At 45.1% G+C, this 21,995-nt stretch overlaps 1 protein-coding gene and 1 long non-coding RNA gene across 2 annotated transcripts in view; both read right to left on the bottom strand.

Annotated features, from left to right (window-relative positions):
- LOC310711698 overlaps positions 1-21,995 on the bottom strand; it is a 264,847-nt gene that overhangs the window by 215,568 nt on the left and 27,284 nt on the right. The gene's annotated exons all lie outside the window — the stretch shown is intronic.
- LOC310711605 (histamine H3 receptor-like) lies at positions 1,492-9,337 on the bottom strand. The gene is made up of 3 exons (XM_083513745.1): positions 8,662-9,337; positions 6,225-6,391; positions 1,492-4,273 (listed from the first exon to the last, which is right to left on the bottom strand). Exons 1-3 carry the CDS (start codon positions 8,927-8,929, stop codon positions 3,389-3,391), a joined length of 1,320 nt encoding a protein of 439 aa, XP_083369871.1. The 5' UTR covers positions 8,930-9,337; the 3' UTR covers positions 1,492-3,388.

Here is a 21,995-nt window from a genome sequence, read left to right as displayed (position 1 = left end):
AACCCAGCCAGATGGGACGGGTATAAAGAAATTATTATTATAGTAACCACATGTAGCACAACTTAATTTTAAATGGATGTAAAGCGGCCCCTGGGGGCAGGGATTTAATGTCAAAATTCAGCACTGATCAAACAGAAAGGCCACTGAAAAGCAGACCTCTCCTACAAACTGTGACCTCTCCTGTGAGCTCCTCAGAAACTAGTCTCCTGTGTGGCACTTAGAGGCAACTCCTATGCCTGGTCTACTGCTTCATGTTTACAAGTGACTCTTGGCCGCTTTGATGCCGACGTTGTTAAGGTGGTGAGCCAAAAGGTTTCTGGTATGGAGATGCTGGCCTGGATCCAAAGAGCTCTTGCGTGAATGGAAAGGCACTTTCGCTCTTGGAAGACTCCCGCTTGTTGTACAGCACCTTCTCCCTCCCTCCTGGGAATGTCTAACCACCTGCCGTTTTAGAAGGTCATTGATCCTTGGGAATGCTGGCTGCCATCTGATTGTGTTAGATCCTGCCAAGCTGTCAATCTACAGCAGGAAGTGCAGAACATAAGAGTCTGCTGAGTCAGGCCAATGGCCCGCCTAGGCCAACATCAGTTCAATCCCCAATAGCATCTCCTAGTGAGTCTGGGAGATGCTGCTGCCAGTCAATATAGGCAATACTGAACTAGATGGACCAAATGGTAGGCAGCTTCATGTGTTTCTGTGATATACATGGAGCGGGTGGCACTGTGGGTTAAACCACAGAGCCTAGGACTTGCCGATCAGAAGGTTGGCGGTTCGAAACCCCGCAAAGGGGTGAGCTCCCGTTGCTTGGTCCCTGCTCCTGCCAACCTAGCAGTTCGAAAGCACGTCAAAGTGCAAGTAGATAAATAGGTACCGCTCCGGCGGGGAGGTAAACGGTGTTTCCGTGCACTGCTCTGATTTGCCAGAAGTGGCTTGGTCATGCTGGCCACATGACCCGGAAGCTGTACGCCAGCTCCCTCGGCCAGTAAAGCGAGATGAGTGCCACAACCCCAGAGTCGGCCATGACTGGACCTAATGGTCACGGGTCCCTTTACCTTTACCTTCACCTTCTTAGAAGATGGTGCTATCTAGCCCAGGACTGGCCCTCTCCAGATGTTAGAGTCAATTCCCATTGGCCCCAGGAGGCATGACCAATGATTAGGGGAGAGGGGAGTTGTTTAGTCCATGAAACATCTGCGGAGAAGTTTGCACTGGCATGGCAGCAACTCTGAAAGAGTTCCAGGTCTTTTAGTAGGAAATGGAATTGGGCCCCTTTGGGCATGCAAATCTTGTCATTTGCTAAGCACAGAGCTGATGCCAATAAACCCACATCTTAGCAGCTTTCTGTGTTTATTTTCCAAGTTAGCAAGGTGCCTGCCTTAAAGCATTTCCATAACATGTTAAAGGTGCTTCACAATCATGAAAGCCAATAAGCTGACTTTGACTAGAATATCAAAAGTGGATTACCTAAGGTTGAGCAAATCACCTCCTTTTGAGCCAGTTCTCCAATATTAAAAACATTTATGAAATACATACAAATGCACCATTGACCTACCAAAGGCTAGACCAGTTCACGGTTCATGATGCCAATTTATTATGATACAATGAAGCATGGGATTTTTGAGGTGGGAGATGCCAAGAGACACTGACTACAGGAAATATCTCTAAAATACATAGGAAATGGAAGTCTGTTGAACTGAACTTCAGCAGGCCTGAATGGGTCATGTTGCTAATCTTTCCGTCTGTATGAAAATTATGTACAGGAGGTAACAGCCCAGTCTGATGAACTGCAGTGACCGCTGTGTTGCAGCAACTTGCAGTTTTAGCTATGTTATGCTGTCCTTTGTAGCTATACACATCAGGGGTGGAGGAACCCGTGAACCTCCAGCTGTGGTTCTGCTCTCACAAGATCTCACCAGCATGGCCAATGGCCAACCCTAAATGACTCGGGCCCCAAGAATCTGAAAGACTGCCTCCTTCCCTACAGACCCTCTTGGGTGCTGAGAATGGCAGACAGGAGCCTCTAGGGCAGGGGTGTCCAAACTTTTTTCAAAGGGCCAGATTTGAACCAAAGTTGTTGACCTTTTTTTAGGATTGAAGTTGCTGACCTTGTTTTACGGACTTTGGACATGCCTGCTCTAGGGTGTTTCTCTGCCATCAGAAGCACGGGGAGGTGGCCTTCTCTGTGGCAGCCCCTAAGTTGTGGAACTCCCTCCACACAGAGGTGCACCTGGTACTTTTTATTACACAGCTTCCAGAATATGTATTCATTCATTTAATTTCAATTAAGTTGATTGATGACATTTGTATATCACCAATTCTTCCAAGGAGCTCAAGGTTCTGTACATGGTTTTCCCCCCCTCCCAATTTTATCCTCACAACAACCCTGTGAATGAGGCTAGGCTGAGAAACTGGACCAAGGTCACCCAATGAGCTGCATGGCAGAGTGAGGATTTGAAGCCTAGTCTCTCCCATGTCCTAGTTTTGGCACTCTAACCATTTACACCACACTAGCTCTAAAATGCAGATGACGTAAGTCTTTAACTTTTGACACTTTAGATGTCTATCTTTAGGTTTGTTTTGATACACAGGCAGCCACAATAATCCAGCTATTGAAGGCAACTCATCATCTGCTTTAGCACAAATCTTGGGAGTGGTCTTGAATTCAGCTGCACTAGAATCTGCAGCTACAGTAACTAGAAACCTTTCAGGTTAAAGCTGCTGTGTTAAATCTTGCTGCCCTGTTATACCTGCTTGCCTCGGGTTAAGCCTTTCCTCCCCATTTGCACCACTGCAATGCAGCCAATGCAGTAATCAGGCTTGGAAACAGCCTTCCATTGGCTCTAATAGAAAAGGGGAGAAAGGAGGCTGTGGGGTAGATCGAAAGACCCATGGGCCTCATCTGGCCTCCCATCCCATAATTCCCCACCCCTGCTTGAATGAAAACCTTGATTATTATTTTTTGCAGTTAAGTGCACCAACATACAGTGCCAAATAGGCAGTGCATTTCATAACATTGCAGACAGAATTCCACTGACTGCTAACTCTTAAGAGACAAGGCTCCAGTTTTAAGATGCCCAATGTATGAGTTGAGTTTCCTTACAACAATATCAATAATCAATCAGTCCTCATTGAGCATACATTAGCACTGCAGGATATTAGTCGCAAAGTCTTGTATTTTCTCAAAACAGCACTGAATTTTTTAAATTTCTGCAGCACTGCAAAATAAAATATAAAAATCCAGCACATGTTTGAGGGTAGAATGTTGCAAGGCCATCTTTCAAATGCAGACAAGTCTTTAGGTCTTCAGACTAGCGTACAATCAATGTTTCTTTCTCAAATGAAAAAAACCACATCGCTCTTAAAACCTGTTCTCTCGCCTTAAATGTTCTCACAGGAACATATTGGGGTGGATCTTAGCTTTCCCTGGGCACAACAGTTTGAAAAAAGCTTTTCTGAAACTCATGTGGCACAAAGGGTATAAAATGGGGTTAATGGCTGAATTCAACCACAGGAGCCAAAAGGAGGCTTCGTAGAGAGCATGTGGGATGCATTTCCCATGGCAAGCTGCTCTGATGATCATCAGCAGTGTGTAAGGAGCCCAACAAAGAGCAAAAATGCAGACGATGATGGCCAAAGATTTGGCCACTTTTTTATCCCGGGAAAGCCGGAACCGGCTAGCCATAGTGTTGGCAACCTCTGTTTTTCTCTTGGTGGTGGAAAGACTCTCCAGAGCTTTGTAGAAACCATCCCATGGGGATTTAGTCTGAAGTTCCACTTGCAAAGGCAGAAGATCTTGGTTGACGTTAAAATCGGCCGGCTGGCTCTGGAGGTGACCAATGCTGAGCTGCTGGACTGCGGGTTCAGCAAAGGAGGAACTGCTTGCTGTCTTCTCCTTACTCCTTTTCTGGTTCACTTTCATAAAAAAGTTGGGGTGTTCTTGCTTCTCTCGGGGGCGACTTTTGCCGCCTCTGTGACTGAGTGGCAGCGTCTCCCTCCTCAGGGGGGTCCTCTTCCTAATGTTGATGTAAATGCTTAAGTTGAAGTAGGAGACGCTGATGAAAGGAGTGAAGAACTCTATCGTGGAGGCAATCATGAGGAAGTACCAATTGTAGAAGAACTCAGCATAGCACTCTTTCTCGGGCAGGATGCTTCGATGTGCAATGTATTCCCAGCTGATGATCGCTGGGCCATAAAGGAGAAATGCTGCTACCCAGACCATGACCATTTTTACCACTGTGTTCCTGGTCATCCCCTTCTGAGCTCTGTAACTCACCTAGGTGGAAAGGTAAGAGGAAGAGTCAAGTGATGACTATACCATTAAAAACCCATTGCCATTAAAAAAACAGCCCATGTTGTTTCTGGGATTGTGGAAGTGCTCATGGAATAGCTGCACTAGCTGCTGCTCTCGGCCGGAGGCTGAAATTAATTTTCAGCCTTTCTGCAGCCAGGTGTGCGAAGGTTGAAAACAGGTTTGTCCTGCTCCCTTAGGGCAAGAAATGCAAATAGGTCTGAGAAGAGGGCTGGGATCGGTGTGATGGCTGCTGGTGTCCCAAAGTTTTCTGCTTAGAGCAGGGGAAAGTGGTGGGGACTGTGACATTAGCTCGGCAGGGATGCAGAGATACTTAGTGGGGGTTGGAATGATGTGATGAAGTTGGGTAGAATAAGGAAGGGGTGGCTTGAGCTTCACAATAGTGGGTGCCAGAGAGCCAGGGGTGGAGGGGGGGTCACAAAGGAATTGGGACAGGAGGAAGAACAGCTTGGCAGAAAATGAAAGGCAAATGGGGGCTTTGGGAGGGGGTTTTATTTCTTTTGCATAGGGGCAGCTATGGGTACCAGAAGGTGAGGTGGGGAGATGTAAATACCACACCTCTGAAATCCATTTCAGCTACAGGTCCTTGAACAGACAAATGCAAGAAAATTCCTAATATTAAAGCTATGACAGGAGTGTACATTTTTGCTTTGATAAGTGACTTCTCATGGCTGTTCTTTTGTACCAAGAAGCTCCTTGCATGTGGATGAAATGGATGCACTCAAGCCACTTTGCGTTTTACTCTGGCTTGTGTTTACAATGCTAGAGGTGGTGGAGAAAGAGGAGGGGAGGGGAGCTTATTTTCCAAAGGAATGTGAAAGCCTCATAGTGTGCATCTGATTAGCATAGGGCAGTGAGGGCTGAGATTAATACCTAGAGGAAATTATGGTAGCACCACGAACAAAACGTTGGGAAGAGGAATGCAATAAAAGCACTTTCCTTTCACCGCAAGCCCTTTGATAAAGGGAAAGTGATCTCAATGATAGAACGAGGTCCAGAATAAAGTTGGTTTTGCTGCGGGTTTAGCTCTCACAGCTCCCTGAAGGTCACTCAAATTATTCAGGGTGGCTGGCTGGTGCGGTCCTGAAATGCTATGGACAAAGATCTGGAGCAGGGTTGGGCAGCCTGCAGTCCTAAGGCCACATGTGTCTGCCAAGGCTAATTTTATGTGGTCCTTGCACTAATTTCAGGTGGGTAGTAAGGAAAGGTGAAAAGAGGGGAAAGGGAGTGGGAGGGAGGGAGGGAGGGAGGGAGAGAGAGAGAGAGAGAGAGAGAGAAGGAGATGGCAGGGAGAGAGGGAGGTAGAGAGTGAGAGAGTGAGTGAATGAGAAAGGGGTGGAAGAGAGGAAGAGAAGGGTTGGCAGAAATAGAGAGAGAAAAGGAGAAAGAGAGAGATGGCAAAAAGAAAAGTGAATTGGGGTGGCAGAGAGACTGGGATGGCACAGAGAGAGACACAAAGAGAGAAAGAGTGGCATAAAAAGAGAGGGAAGGGGAGAAGGGAGGGCAGAGAAAGAGATAAAAGACACACAGAGAGAAAGAGATAAAAGACACACACAGAGAGAGAAAGGGAAGAGGTGGAAGAAAGATAAGAATCCCCACACACTTTGACTCTGGCCTCATCCACAAATATTATGCAGCCCCTAGGGAATTTGGCCCTCAGCAATTACAGAAAAAAATGGAGCTACACAGGATATAACCAATTTTTCATAATTGGGAGGTATTGATAATGGGAATTACCAGTAACATACTGATGGAGTAACAGGAGAGCAAACAAAAGCAACTTCCTAGGTTGGCTTTTTGCAATAGTGCTGTGCTCAGGCACCTCCTCTCACTCCAGGGACACACAAGCAGCCCTGGGACTTTGGAAGGCCTTAAGAAGCTCAGGGTGTCAGTAGTAGAAAGCGATGTTCCTTACCGCCTTTGTCACAGAGATGAATCTGTCAAAACTGATCAGAACAATGTTGAAGACGGAGGCGCTGCAGACCAGGTAATCGGCCACCAGCCAGAGCTTGCACAAGCCCTTTCCAAACTTCCACTCGCCTGTCAGGATGTAAGGGATGTACAGAGGGATGCAAAATCCACCTGTGGATATTGACCAAGAAACAGCACTGGTGAGGGAGTCTTAGCCTAGCTTTCTTACCAGAGAGACAGGTTTTGATGTGGAGGAACTTTCAAACAAATATACATCCCACCCTCCCCATTACACAGAACATGAATTCTGAGGTGGCACAGTCAAATATCAGTTGGAGACCTCCATTTTGTCAGAATACTTAAGGCAGGAGTGGGCTAGGTGATTATTGTTTGCACTCCAGTTGTCCAGCTGGGGCTCTAGTTTTGTGTCTGCAATGAGGTTAGCTGACACAAGAGGGGGAGTCTTCCTTTGGTGGCCCCGCACTTGTGGAACTCTGTTCCTATGCAATACATCAGACTCCATCACTGCAGGGCTTTAAATAAATGGTGTGTGCGTGTATACGTGCATATGTAATAATTCATGCTTGTGAATGGGGGTGTATGCCATTTCCAGGACATATTTTATTTTCCATTCTGTGTAGAAAAATACATTATGGCAGTGTCTTCCTGGTGTATGTAGTGAGATGAAACATTTTGCAACCTTTCTTACACCACAAAAAAAAATCATAGAGCTTGTACAGCAGGAATCAGTTCTCATTCTGCTTTCTCCAGACTTTCATTTGCTGCAAGCAGACAGCCAGTGCTACTAAATAGTACACTAAAGGTTCCTTAAAGATTTAGTTTAGCACATGTTTGTAGGCTCAAATACACGAGCGATTTCATATTTTGCATGGTATTACAAGATAATCACTCTTGAGTGGAAAGCCCTCCCTTATTCCAGATGTTGCAACTGATTAGATACCACATAAAAATAAAAGCCACCTTTAAGAGCCAGTGTGGTGTAGTGGTTAGAGTACTGGACTAGGACCTGGAAGACCAGGGTTCAAATCTCTACTTGCCCATGAAGCTCACAGGGTGACTCTGAGCCAGTCCCTGCCTCACCGCCTAACCTACTTTGCAGGGTTGTTGTGGGGATGAAGAGAGGAGGGGGAGAACCATACACACCCTCATGAGTTCCTTGGAGAGCAAACAATACTTATTGAGAGGTGGTGGAAGCAACCTAATGCAATGTCTACTGATACAGCTGCAAGCTACAAATTTTCTCATGTACAATTAACCCAACCATGTGTTGTTGATCATCTGTATAATGCATATGCAAAAACATTTTCTAATCTTGTTTGTGCTTACAAATACACCTGCATAGTGACTTCCTCTATCTACTTACATACATGGTAAGCTGAGGGTGAGAAAGATAAAGCCACATAGAGGCCATTTCAATGGAAGCATCTTGGCTGCAGTTTACTGTTTATCATTTATACAGCGTGTTCATTTTGCCAAGTACCGTACTTTCATCTTGGGTTTCCCTTTACCAAAATCCCCATTGTGTATTATTGTTGTGTTTATACACACACACACACACACACACACACACACACACCACATTTAAACCCTGCCTTTGCTCCAAAGAGTTCAAGGGAGCCACATGCTTCTCTTCAATTTGATCCTCACAACAACCATGTTGGGTAGGTACAGCTGAGAGACAGTGACTGGCTGAAGGCCCTCTCCCAGTGAGTTTCATAGATAAGAGAGGATTTGAAACATGGGTCTTTTTGGGCTGAATCTGACATACCAGCCACTACACTGCACTGATTTTGTTACACGCACACACACACACACAATTTTTTTTTTCCAGTTAATGTTTCCAAAGTGGTGCCCAAGTAAATAACTGCATTAAAACAATTAAAAATATAAATATCAAATTAGCCTAGCACACAGGAAAAACAATATTTAAACCCCCATCAATCAGCAGGAAATAGGCAACATTAAAAAAGGTTCTGTTCCAAAACCCCAGCAAAACTAGTTTGCTCACACTTGGTTAGGGAGGGTGAAAAATGACAAAGGGTGTTCTGCTTCTGTGGGGCTGCAAGCATGAAGTTTCTGCTGCTTGTGGAATCAGTCACACCTCCAAATAAGTTGGAACTTGAAACACGGTTTCATTGGCTGACTTTAAACTTTGGGGGCTTTCCATATATAATTATTAGTGTACCCCCCATGGGGAAAAGGGGCCAAGAGAGGAAGCTTGGGGCCAGATTTCACTCCACCAGATCCAACTTTCTTGATCCCCTGTCCCAGTGTCCTTGAACCTTGTAGCCCAGAAACATCTGGGGACCCAACTCCCATCACTCATGACGATTGGCTGAACCAGCCAAGGGTGAAGAATACTGTCCTGGCCCCTGCCCCAAACTCAAGTTGTTTGTGGGGAGCTCCCTGGCTTCACTCACCTACTAAAAGATCAGCAATGGCCAAGTTGAGAAAGAAGAAATTCCCTTGGGTCCGGAGGCTCTTGTCCACCACGAAAGCCAAGATGACCAGCGCGTTGCCCAGCACCGTGATCAGAACCACGAGTCCCATCAGCGAGGCCAGTAGGGCGGAGACGGGCGCGGAGAACTGTCCGTGGTGCTGAAAGTGTCGCTCCTCGCCCGCCGCGCACCCGTTGCCCAGCGAGGCTGAGACGCTGGAGAAATTGGTATCCAGCCGCTCTTCCGCCATAGCTGCAGGGGGAGGGGAGGAGAGAAGAGGCAGGGCGGCCGGAGACCCCCAAATTGCAAGGGCGCGATTTCAAAAAAAAAAAAAAGTATTCGTGTTACAAGAACGACGAGAAGCGTTTCATTCCTTGACTGAGACGCTCTACTTGGGAAGGCGAGTGAAGCTTCTGGCTTGAGCGCGGGACTTGGTCGGCTTGAGTGAGTCAGCGGTCGATGGGCTCCCCCCGCCCTCCGGCTGGTGGGGGAGGACGGAAAATGAACGGAGGGACGCGGCCGGGGGATCCGAAAAAGAAGCGGCGAAACGCAGAGCAATACAACCTGCTTTCCTACCTAGCGCATCTGCCAGAATCTGCATCCAATTCAATGCCATTCCCTTGTACGCTTGAAACTTGCAGAAGGTGTGTGTGTGTGTGTGTGTCCCTCTCCCGCTTAGTGCTGGACTACCGAGTGAACAGACTAAGCACATGCTTAGGCACTTTTTCCTTAGCAAAAAAAGGAAAAAGAGAGGGTTCGTTTTTTTAAAGAAAGAATTTGATATTTCAAACGACGACAACGACGACAAAGACATAAGGGCAACAAAGAGCACCCGAGTGCAGTAGGGGAAAATCAGAACTTTGATAGACGTCCTATCTCCCAACGCCACACTCTCCCCACATTTTTCTGTTCTCTTTTTATTATTTATCCCCACCTAAACCAGGGGGTGTCCAACAAAAGCAGATCAAAATAGCGTGAAGAAATCGCATCTGGTCATGCGTTGCAATAAATCCATGCTTTGTTATTTTAAAATTTTGTTTTTATGATTGAATTACATATGGGGAGGGGGGCGGAAGAGACTATAATCCTTTCAGTGCTTAGAGACTCCAATTGTCTTAAATCCAGCCCTGGCCCCACTATATGGACTTTGGTCCTTTCCCCTCCAGATCTTGCAGTTCTCCCTCCTTGTAGATTCCAGAGCTTTGCTGAATATTATTTCAATTGAAAGCATTGCAAGGTACAAAATGGCTCCTGTTGTCCAGCGGAAAATGCCTACAGCTGTAGAGGGTGGGGACCATGCTTTCCCCTCTAGCCAATGGGGAGGGTGGGGGGAGATAGGAACAAGACTTACCCTACAAACTTTTGGAAAAAACCAAAGTGATTGTGGTTAAGTCAGCATAAATGGACAAGTTTCTAGAACAGAGGAGGTGGATGTGTGGCCCTCCAGATGATGCTGGACTACAGGTGGCCAGGGAACACGCTAACTGCAACCAATCCAATGTGAATCCGGCTTGGGGAACTTGGCTGCCTCCATCCCAAATGTTGGACTGCAACACATTTTCTTTTGCCTTAAGCTTTGTTCTGGGCAAGTAACTCTGAAACAGGATGATGCCACAAAGCCAGTTTTTTCCTCTTTTTTGCCACTCATACACCAGCAAAGCTCACTGACAAACTGGTGCAGGTGCAGAGAAGTTCAACCAGGTTGGTGAAACCAAGTCTGATAATGAATTGTTGAAAGAGCTGGACACGTCTAGGCTAGAGAAGGGATGACTAAGAGGAGACGTGCTAGAGGTCTTCAAGTGGTTTAACATTGAGAATGGCTTGAGGAAAATAAGTCTCTGTCTCTCTCCCAACCCCAGCTGTCTGAGAACAAATTCGCTGTGTGTGCATGTGCTGTTGTTGTTTTTTAAAGAAAAACACTTCCCCAATTTTTTTCTTCTGCATATGTGGATGTTGAGTATATCCACATGCTCCCTGCATACTTGATCGTTTGGCAAAAATATTCCCTGAACATTTAGATCTCCCATAATATTTGGATTTAGTGTTTGACAAAATGGGACAAAGAATAGTGTTCAATATTTGGTAGCTGCCATGAAGTGATATTTCATTCTTGCCAGCATCTGATGGCTGCTGTACAATGGCATTTAAAGTGCGAGATATATATAAAGTTTTCAAAGGGGAAAAAATTACATAAGTAAAAAGAATAGGAAAAAAGACAAAAATAAAAAAAAGAAAAATACAAAATACAGAAAAAAGATAAACAACATTTAAAAAGAAAACACATCAATCTTTCCATGTCATATATTCATATCCTTGCTTCCCTGACCTCCTCACACCTCCCTTTTTTGTATTCTAATTTAGTTAGTTGATTCAGCAATTTCTTTCCCTCTTTGTTTTTATCTTAATCCTTTAACTTAATATAATATAACTTTAAGTTCTCACCTGTTAATAATCCATTTTTCATACACCTTTAAAACATTACTGCTTAAACCACTTAACTTCATTCTGACATCATTCTAACATTCATTAATTTTACAATATTTCTGTAAATAGTCTTTAAATTTCTTCCAATCTTCTTCCACCGACTCTTCTCCCTGGTCTCGGATTCTGCCAGTCATTTCCGCCAGTTCCATGTAGTCCATCACCTTCATCTGCCATTCTTCCAGGGTGGGTAGATCTTGCGTCTTCCAATACTTTGCAATAAGTATTCTTGCTGCTGTTGTGGCATACATAAAGAAAGTTCTGTCCTTCTTTAGCACCATTTGGCCGACCATGCCCAGGAGAAAGGCCTCTGGTTTCTTCAGAAAGGTATATTTAAATACCCTTTTCAGTTCATTATAAATCATCTCCCAGAAAGCCTTAATCCTTGGGCACGTCCACCAAAGGTGAAAGAATGTACCTTCAGTTTCCTTACATTTCCAACATTTATTATCGGGCAAATGATAGATTTTTGCAAGCTTGACTGGTGTCATGTATCACCTGTATATCATGTTCATAATATTCTCTCTTAAGGCATTGCATGCCGTAAACTTCATACCTGTGGTCCATAACTGTTCCCAGTCAGCCATCATTATATTATGTCCAACATCTTGTGCCCATTTAATCATAGCAGATTTCACCGTTTCATCCTGTGTATTCCATTTCAACAGCAAGTTATACATTTTTGACAAAATCTTAGTTTTGGGTTCTAACAGTTCTGTTTCTAATTTTGATTTTTCCACCTGGAAGCCAATTTTCTTGTCCAAATTGTATGCCTCCATTATCTGATAATAATGAAGCCAGTCTCGCACTTTGTTTTTTAATTTCTCAAAACTCTGCAATTTCAGTCTCAGTCACGTTTAATATAAACATATTGCAGAAAGAAAAGAATGTGGTAAGACTGCTGGTTGAAAGAATAAAGGATCTTTATAAAGGAACTCCTGGCAAACCCCTGATGCTTAAAGTCAGGGTATTGTGTAGTGGGTTTTGTTGCTGATATTATTCCCCATTGGTTAAATTTTTTTCAATCGTCTTTAACTGCTTTTTAAACTCACGTGTTTTAAAGTTGGGTTTTTGTTGTTGTTGAATTGATGTGGGATGTGTCTGGGAAGAGAGGAACTGGGGAGATCAGGGGGTCCCCAATCACAGCGGTTCTGGGTAGGAGGAGCTAGGGTGTAGGAAGCTGGGCAGGCCTGGTAAGGGATGCGGCTCTGAGTAGGACCTCCCTCATCCATGACTTGATTATGGTTGAGGAAGCTAATCTGGTCTGTATCACAGAGAACTGGGTGGATGAGCAGGGTGGAGTTGGTCTCACCTGGCTACTCAGGGCAGCATCAGGGTAGATGAGAGTTGGGGAGGGGGAATTGCTGTAGTCTATAGAGATTCCATCTCTTTCTCCAGCCTTTCTGTCCAGTTGTGGGGGGCGGGATCTAGAATATAACTACCAGTCAGTTATTTTTGTTTTGTTATACATTTTGTGTTCTCTGTTGTATTTTTATGTTGTGAACCACCCTGTGACCTTTGGATGAAGGGCAGTATACAAGTTAGGTAGATGATAGATAGACAGAGCCATTCTGAATACAAGCTTGGTGGCATGGTCTAAGACTAGCTGACTGAAGGAAGGAAGTGAAGCCTGGAAAAACAGGTGGTTGCATAACAAGGAATCTGCGAGGGAGGAGCATGTTACCTCTCTGTCTATTGCCCCCACCCCCTGCTCTAGTCCAGGCAACTTATTGCAAGTGCTGTTGCTTTACTTCCAACCAGAAGAGAACAACCCTCCTCCCAGCTTAAGAGTTGGTCTTCAGGTGTGTATATGAAGGAACAACAGAAGCATTTTGGGGATCAGAGGCACAGACAGATACAGCACATGACAGATCGCCCAAGAGCTAGCTGGAGGCTCAAAGCTGTTTTGGGGTACTGGAGTGCCTCTGTGGATCAGATGGGGTTAGGAGATTGTAGATTTGCACCTTCAGCTGTTTGCCTGCGTAATAACATATGAAGAGCCTGCTGGATCAGGCCAATGGCCCATCTAGTCTAGCATCCTGTTCTCACAGTGGCCAACCAGATGCCTGTAGGGACAGAGCATAGCCATCACGGATAGTACCATCAGTAGTCCTCTCCTCCATGAATTTGTCGAATCCTCTTCTGAAGTCTTCTAGGTTGGTGGCTATCACTGCTTTCAGTGGGAGCAAAGTCCTCAGTTTAACTATGTGCTGTGTGAAGAAGGGCTTTCTTTTCTCTGACTTGAATCTTCCAACATCCAGTTTCACTGGATGTCCTTGAGTTCTAGTGATGATATTAGAGAGGGAGAAAAACATTAATCTATCCACTTTCTTTGTGTCATGCATTATTTTATAAACTTCTATCATCTCGCCTCTGACATGCCTTTCCTCTAAGCTAAAACATCCCAAATGCTTCAGCCTTTCCTCATAGAGGAGTTGCTCCATCCTCTTGATAATTTTACTTGCCTTTTCCAACTCCACAATATCCTTTTGCAGCCTTTCCTTGCAAAGCACTATATTCACAAAATATACTTGCAATTCTCTGAGGCCATGAAAAGGAACATTTCTGTATGTATCCTGAAAACAAAACATCTCCGGAAAAGCAATGAAAAGACAAAGAAATGGCAATAATAGTATACGCTAGGCTCACAGGAATGCCCAATAACCAAGCCATACTATAGGGTATAATGTATATTGCCTATGCCTATTGCAATTGACCTTTAGCTCAGTGGTGGAACACCTGGTTTACAGAGCCTGGGTTCAATCCTCAGCATATTCTGCTCACAGAATCTCAAAAAAACAACTGCTGTTTGTTTGGGAATGATCTGTATCCAAGATCTTGGAGAGCTGCTGCCAGTCAGAGCAGGGGATTCTGGACTGGTGGACACATTAGGGTGGGGGACGGGGGATGGGGGACAGGACCTAAAGCCCTTCAGATATTGTTGGACTTCAACTCACATCAGACAGCATACCCAATAGGCATGGAAACTGTATTCCAACAACATCTGGGAGCCTGCTAGGTTCTCATCCCTGCATTAGGGTTGTATTCAGCTCAGTCATACTTAAGAGTTGTGTTAGCAGAACCACTTCAATAATGCATATGGAGTCCAGAGAGAAAAGAAACTGATAATTCTTTACTGTGGGAAATTGAACGAAAGCAGGGTATAACACGAGCAGAAATAAACAGAGAGCTTTTGTCCTTCTTAATAGTTCAAGCCCAGTTTGTAGCAGGAAGATTTTCAACATATAGGGGGAAATTCCCTATGGCCTACACAGAAAGCCAGAGCATGAGTTACCTCAGCAAGGATCATGCCATTCTGACTGCTTGCTAGTCAACACTCCCCTTGTTTGGCTGACTAATTGTCAACAGAGTTAACCCTCACATGACTAACTGAATGATCCCTGCTTCTGTACTTCTAAGAAGTAGGCCATTTGAGATTAATGGACCTATGCTAATCATGCCTAATAATTTCTATACTTCTAATCTGAGTATGACACAGTTGGAGGCAACCCTTGGGATCTGACTCAGTAGAAAGCACCTTGGCATGCAAATGTTGCTGGCTGGAAGTGTCTGAGGATGTTTTATGAAAAGAGTAAGGCGGCAGGAATTACTTGATCACAGGCTGCAAATCATTCACAGCCAGATTTGAGCTTTGACTCCCTGTGGTGCACAAAGAAGATTGATCTATAAATGTTAGAGATTGGTAGTTAAGAAAGTGCTTCAGTTCAACCCAGCTCTGAAAGGTTGCAGCCAACGATTTATCAGCCAGAGAATTCAAAAAGCTTTCATTAGAAAAAGTCTAAATTTAATTAAGTGGCTGGAGAAAATCTATCACACTCATTTCCTATCTGCTTACTTCACTGCGCTTGACAAATTAACATTTTTGCGTCCACATGGATTTATTTGTGGTTACAGCATCTCCGCTGCCCTTGGGTCATTTCCAGGCAAATAATAAAATCTTAGTTTGTTTACAGGAGTGACTCTTTCCTCTACATGCCTGCACTGTAAAGTGGTAATGACAGGAGGAGTTGGCTGCAAATTCCTGAAACGTTTATTTGTGGAGAGAATGCAGTTAGAGCCCCTCACTGGCATGACCCAGCTATGCTGCCACCTGCAGCCCTCCTCCAACAGGATCCCAGAAACTTTTCAGCGGTGAGCAGCAATGCTGCTTTTGAATGGAGTCCCTTTCAATTCTACATATCTGTGTTTCTAGGAACAGGCACCCAGCTCAGCTCCCTTATGCAATGGCTGCACACCATTTTAAGTGACTCAAAATTTCAATGTTCTGGCCCACAGATCTATTGTTTTGATAGATCTCTTGATTGAGACACTGTATTTTGGTTAAGATGGCTTGGTTCCCAGACCCTTTATCAACTTTGTCACCCTCCCCTGCACACATTCCTTCTTAACCTGTGGTGCCCAGAACTGGACACAGGACTCCAGGTGGGGTCTAACCAAGACAGAATACAGTGGTATGTTTACTTCATTTTATTTGGGTCTTATGCATCTCTTGATGCAGTCTAGCATCGCATTAGCTTTTTTTTTGGGTGCTGCATCACACTGTTGTCTCGTTTTAAGCTATATCCCTTTAACATGTATATGTCAAGCCAGATGTCCCCCATCCTATACTTGGGCTTCTGGTTATTCCTTCCTAACTGTAGAACCTTACATTGGTCCCTACTGAAATTCATTTTGTTGGTTTTTGCCCAGTTCTCCAATCTGTTCATGTCATCTCGAATTTTGATTCTACCTTCTGCAGTATTAGCTGCTACTCCCAGTTTGGTGTCTTCTGCATGTTTGATTGTCATTTTCAGCTGGATCAATGTGATCTGGAGGTGAGGAGAGCAGAGATTGGCATGGAGAAAGAACTGAGTCAGATTCAGCTTGGGTTGGGTTAGCCCCAGAACATCCTGAGTCAGAACAGGCCACCCCAAGGCCACCAGGTTGCACTCCAAACTGGATCCATGGGCCTGTGCACAGCCTTAGTTTCCATCACCATATCTTGTGGGGAGAAATAGGTACTTTGTTTTGCCTTGGCACACATCTGTGCTCCCTGGGGGAAACCATCACCTGTAGCACTGGCAATTATTGTTCTGTAAAGTGCTCAGTCTGAGCTGAAATGGAAAATGTTCCATCTTCTTGACAGCATGTTCAGTATGCCAACTATGGCAGGAACACTGGCCCAAATGACAGGGAACTGACACCCGTCTGCTTGCTTTTCTGGCAGGCTTGCACCAATATGTTCCAGTGGAATGGTGCTAATTTGGAGCTGAAGCAAGGGTGCATTGGCAGAAATTTATTTCATTTCATTTATGTATTGCTTCCTATTAAACATGATTGCATCCTATGATCGTTGCTAAAGAAAACAATATAGTGGTTGTTACATCCATGTGAGGTACCATTCAGACAGAGTCTGGCTCTTGTAAACACCTGATCTGTTGCTGTGATCACATATACCCTTTGCATAAAACATACTTTCACCCATAAGAACATGCTCTATCTGCTTTGTATGTTTCATGCTTGTTGATGTCTCATAGTACTAAAACTGGCAGCTTCAAGTGGGATATATCATTAAAAAAACCAAATCTGAACACAACTGATGAGCCTTCTAATTTCCCTGAGTGCTTGGGGTTAATTATCACTTGTTAGCTGAGCAGCAGATCAAAACTATCCATTCTGAAGGAAATCAGCCCTGAGTGCTCACTGGAAGGACAGATCCTGAAGCTGAGGCTCTAATAGTTTGGCCACCTCATGAGAAGAGAAGACTCCCTGGAAAAGATCCTGATGTTGGGAAAGATTGAGGGCACAAAGATAAGGGGACAACAGAGGATGAGGTGGTTGGACAGTGTTCTCGAAGCTACAAACATGAGTTTGACCAAACTGCGGGAGGCAGTGGAAGACCGGAGTGCCTGGCGTGCAATGGTCCATGGGGTCACAAAGAGTCGGACACGACTAAATGACAACAAAGCTGAGCAGCATTGGATGAATGTGTATACACTCTTAATTTCCCAGATGACAAAAGAAGTTTGAAACAGGGAGTTTTGAAAACCTTTTTTTTTTAACTTTCATTTTTAAAAGATGGCAACCACTTTATTTTAATTGAGACAGGGATTTATCCATAGAAGTAAAATAACACCATTCTAATGATAAAAAGCATTGAAATGATGGCAGCAAACAGCTAGACTACATCTCTCTCTCTTACTAGCTTAGATTGTAAGGCAGTTGTCACATTGCAGCATTGCTCCCCAGTAAGGGAAGTGACATCAGGTGCTGTTGCACTGAGTAGATTCACATTCAGTAAGGTCACACTAAGTAGAGCCATTCTGGTTAATGGTCGGAAAAAGGGAACTGTAGCATGGCTCATTCACGTTCAGGAAAACTAGACAGAAACCCTGGAAAGCTCACAGTGTGCTATGACTGCTGGGAGCTCTTAGGAAGTCATTCATTCAGCAAAGCAAAAAAATTCCTTCCAGTAGCACCTTAAAGACCAACTAAGTTAGTTCTTGGTATGAGCTTTCGTGTGCATGCACACTTCTTCAGATACCTCTGAAGAAAGCTCATACCAAGAACTAACTTAGTTGGTCTTTAAGGTGCTACTGGAAGGATTTTTTTTATTTTGACTATGGCAGACCAACACGGCTACCTACCTGTAATTCAGCAAAGCGTTGACCTCATCTGAATTGATTGATTGAATACATTTATAACTCACCTTTCCTCTTCTCCCTGTCTCCATTCTTACCTGCACAACAACCCTGTGAGGTAGGTCAGGCTGAGAGGCAGTGACTGGCCCACGGTCACCTGGTAGGATAAAAATACAAAGATGGTAAAATAATACCCTTATCAGGATGAACATTCGCATCCTTTAAATTCTGTGTTCTGTACTCTCTGTATTTCATCTCCCTGAACCTTTAAAAGAGCTAATTAAAACTGGGAAACACGCCCCACCCTGTTCAAAGGCTGGCAGGTATTTATGATTGAAAGCTTGGTGGTTATTTAATAATTAGTGAGTGGCAAAAGGGCAGGGGGAATAGGGTGGGGATTTGAATGGGGCAGAGGGATGCTCCTACTTCATCCTGGCAACAATGGAAACTAATAACCCTTCATTGTTCACACCAGTGGGATGGAAAACCGGGAGCGCTTTAGAGAGCTCTTTAGAACATCATGAGGAACTGGTAGGGGTTCTCAAACAGAAATTAGACAGAATGGCAAGCTAATTATTAGCTGAAACAATGAGAATACAAAATACAACGTGAACGGACACTACATTTAATTATAAGAACTAGCAAACCTTAACCTTTCCATTAAAATTGAATATTGCTGATACAAATGGACATCTATACTAATTTAGACTCTCCACCCTTCCTCGAAATTTAGCAGGAGGATTAAATTTGTATGATCAAAACTAAACGCTTTGCAATATAGCTCTTTTGATCAGCTTGTGGAGGATCAGAGATGTGCCGCAAGATGCTTAGCTTTAATCCAGCAAGTCTGGTTCTTGAGCTGCTAAATTGCTGAATAACCATGACTCTGTGCAGATATTTGGTTTAAGGGTGGAGGAGGGTAATGATCACACCAGGCCTGAGCCCCTCACTCTTCTTGATAGCTATATATTGCACATAAAAGAGTTGGTTCGTGCTTAGAGTAATGTAAGCCCCGTTGAGCTCAATGGTTCTGCACTAAGCATGACTCAGTTTGAATTCTGTACAGAGTCAAGCCCTACCATTAGGCAGAACGAGGCAGCAGATGCTGCAGTGCAGAGAGGCCTCTCTAGTAGGGGTGCATAAGTGGCCTGCCTAGTCCAGTTAGCAGGTCCTGTCTGTGGAGGTGGCATTGGGTGGGGGTGGGCTGCCGAGGAGGCAGCAGATCTGACCTCCAAGGAGCGTGCCTTCATGGCAGCAGCAGCGGGCGATGCATTCCTCGGAGGCCGGATCTGCTGCCTCTGTGGAGCCTGCCATCTGAGGTGGTTGCCTCCCCTTGCCTCATAGGTGGGCCTCTAGTTCTCTTTGCTCCATTCTCCTGGCTGAGTTCTACAAGAACATTGCTGAGAGTGAGGAGGAGGAAGTTGACAGCCCTTCTACTAGATGTAAGTAGGTAGGGAATCAAGGAGTAGGGCTGAGTGAGGACAGCATCAAGTTGGTGGGGCAGCATTCCATTTGCCCGAAGGGACCAGGCTCCACTGTCTCAAACCTTGGTGTAATTCACCTAAATCAAGGGATGGGGAACATATGGTCTTCTAGATGTTGTTGGACTATGTTTCCCATCTTAAGAATGTAAGGACATAAGAAGAGCCAAACCAATGACCCATCTACTCCAGCATCCTTGTCTCACAGAGACCTGTGGGAAACCCACAAGCTGGACCTGAGAGCAAGAGCACTCTCCGTTCCTGGCCATGCTGCCTGGGGATTCTGGGAGCTGGAGTCTAATGACATCTGGAGAGCCATCACTTCCTCACCTAAATGTTCCCTTTGTTGTCAGCTGATGTGTTGGATGCATGCATTTCTTCCTCCTTATTATTCAAACTGCTGCAATGCCATCTATGGAAGCGTTCTGCCTTTGTTACCTTCTTTGTCAATGGAGATTGAGTATCCGAGTCTCCATGGTAATGTGACCCCATATTTCCTGTTTCTTGGGCACGGTACAATTGACATAATTATGTCTGCTTGCTGAATGGGAGGCATCATTTGTGAGTTTTTAGTTTTTAATAGCGTTGCGGTTCAAGCAGAGAGATGGTGTTTCATTCTAATTCATCTCGTATGGTTCAAAAGCATCAATTCTTTGGCGATCAGCCTTCTTTATGGTCCAGCTCTAACTTCCATACATCACTACTGGGAAAACCATAGCTTTAACTATACGGACCTTTGTCGGCAAGGTGATGTCTCTGCTTTTTAAGAAAAGCACTAAGGCAAATTCAGACATGGAAGGTCCCTTTATGATAATCATAGCCATGCCCTCATCTAAGATTATACAATAAACTTATAATTGTGCAACAATCATAATAAATAGGGATGCATTGCAACAATGCATGTGCTACCTTATAGCAAGACCTACCATGGTCTGTGTACGTACATGGGCAAGTGATTTGGAGTGCTCCAATATCTTCCTTCAGCATGACTTAGGTTGTGTTTTCTGCGAAATTCCATTATATGTGACAGAATTTGTATACCCTTCCCTTGAAACTGAAGCACCTTGTGTTGTCAGGTTTACTTTGGAGCACACAGAACAACTCCTCCTTGGTGTTCTTCCTACACACCTTTTCTAGACTGTCACCCAAGGAGCCAATCCTCACTGGTTCACTAGACTCCTTTCACTCTGATTGACTCCAAACCTCCCATTTCAAGCTGATTGCATGGAACTAGGAGGCTTCAGGCCGGGACCCTGCTGCAAGAAGAGTAACTCGTCTTTGAGCCACAACCTTGGACCACAATAGCACTGAGCTCACTTAAAGAAGGGGAGAGGAAACTGTGGCCTTCCAAATGCTGCTGTAACTACAGTTTTCACCACTCCTGCCCATTGACTTTGCTGCCTGGGATTGATGGGCCTTGCAATCCAATGAGAGAAAGTCGCTATGTGCACTCAGGTAGCTACTGTGCTCTCAAGAGCTGGGGAACTCTAGCAGCTTAACCATGGACTCTGTCTGTAGCCTTGGGCTAGCCACTTCGTAACCTCACAAAGATGCCCCTTCAGCATCTGCAGTACGGAACTGTTGTTGACATCTTTACGAAGGTCAAAAGCGAGGGTGAAGGGGGAGGCAGATAGTGCCTGCCAACTGGACTAGGGAGGCCACTTATGCATCCCTACAAGAGAAGACAGAGATTTGCACAAAATTTGCAAGTGCTGATTTATAAGCATCAATGCCAATTTAGAGAAAACTGTTGTTTCAATAGAAAGGCAATTGTTATCACTGTAACGCGGGGTAAAGACAGTGCCCATGTGGTCTGTGTGCTTCGTCAGCCTGCTGTCTAGGTACCAGAGGTGGATTTAGGGCAGCACAGCCAGTTCCCCTGCCCTGGGTGCTGGGCCAAGGGGGGGCATTGCAACTTTGACATAGTGCACACTCAAAACGGAAGGCGAGTGGCGGGGGCTGGGGGGCTCATACAGGGCTCTGCTGAAAGACCAAAGTCTGCCAGGGCAGGAACGGACTGTCAATAGACTATGGTTACCAGATGTTCCCATTTCCCAGGGACAGTCCCCGGATTTACAAATCTGTCCCCCGACAAAATCTGTCCCCGGAATGCATTTAATGTCCCTGGATTTATTTTTTAAGTGTTGTCGATTTATTAGTAGGGAATGAAAGTTCCGTGATTGGTTCAATGGCACAAGACACAACATATGGGGACTTCCGGCAAGGCAAAATGGCGGGTGGCACGGCAGCGAGCAGCTCCTGAAGCCAGGCAGAGCCAACTGTGCTACCAGGCTGGCTCTGGGCTGCTGAGACTGCCGCTGCCACTGCCGAGGGGGGACCAGGGACACTGGGGGAACTGCTGACCCCCTTCCCTGCGACCCAAATTGAGCCAGGAGCAAGAGCGCACAGCCACCCGGCTGAATGCCCAGCGGCGCTCCGGGGCGAGAAAAACCCCAGAGCCAATGCAGGGAGAAGGAGGAGAGGAGAAGGAGAAGGAAGAGAAAGAAAGAGGAACGAGAAAAAAGAGGGGAGCCCCGACCTTGCCGCTGAGGAGAGGTAGGAGAGCACTGGGAGGGCAAGGACACATGGCCAAGCCCAGGCCCTGCCCTACTCCACGGTGGCTAGCACTTCAAGAGAGCAGGCCAGGGCCCAGAGGAAGGCTGTGTGACAGAGGAGACCACAGAAGAGAAGATATTACTTCTTTTTTTAAAAA

Source organism: Podarcis liolepis (assembly GCF_965112155.1).
Source record: "Podarcis liolepis genome assembly, chromosome: 7".
Taxonomy (NCBI): Eukaryota; Metazoa; Chordata; class Lepidosauria; order Squamata; family Lacertidae; genus Podarcis; species Podarcis liolepis.
Note: the sequence above shows the minus strand (reverse complement) of the source record. Positions and strands in the feature narration are given on the sequence as shown.

Excerpts from the sequence above, each read along its gene's own strand:
- LOC310711605 (XM_083513745.1), bottom strand. The coding sequence starts at position 8,929 with ATGGCGGAAGAGCGGCTGGATACCAATTTCTCCAGCGTCTCAGCCTCG. Across the intron at positions 6,392-8,661 it reads CATTGCTGATCTTTTAGTAG|GTGGATTTTGCATCCCTCTG; the intron begins GTGAGTGAAGCC and ends CAATATCCACAG. Across the intron at positions 4,274-6,224 it reads TCATCTCTGTGACAAAGGCG|GTGAGTTACAGAGCTCAGAA; the intron begins GTAAGGAACATC and ends CTTTCCACCTAG.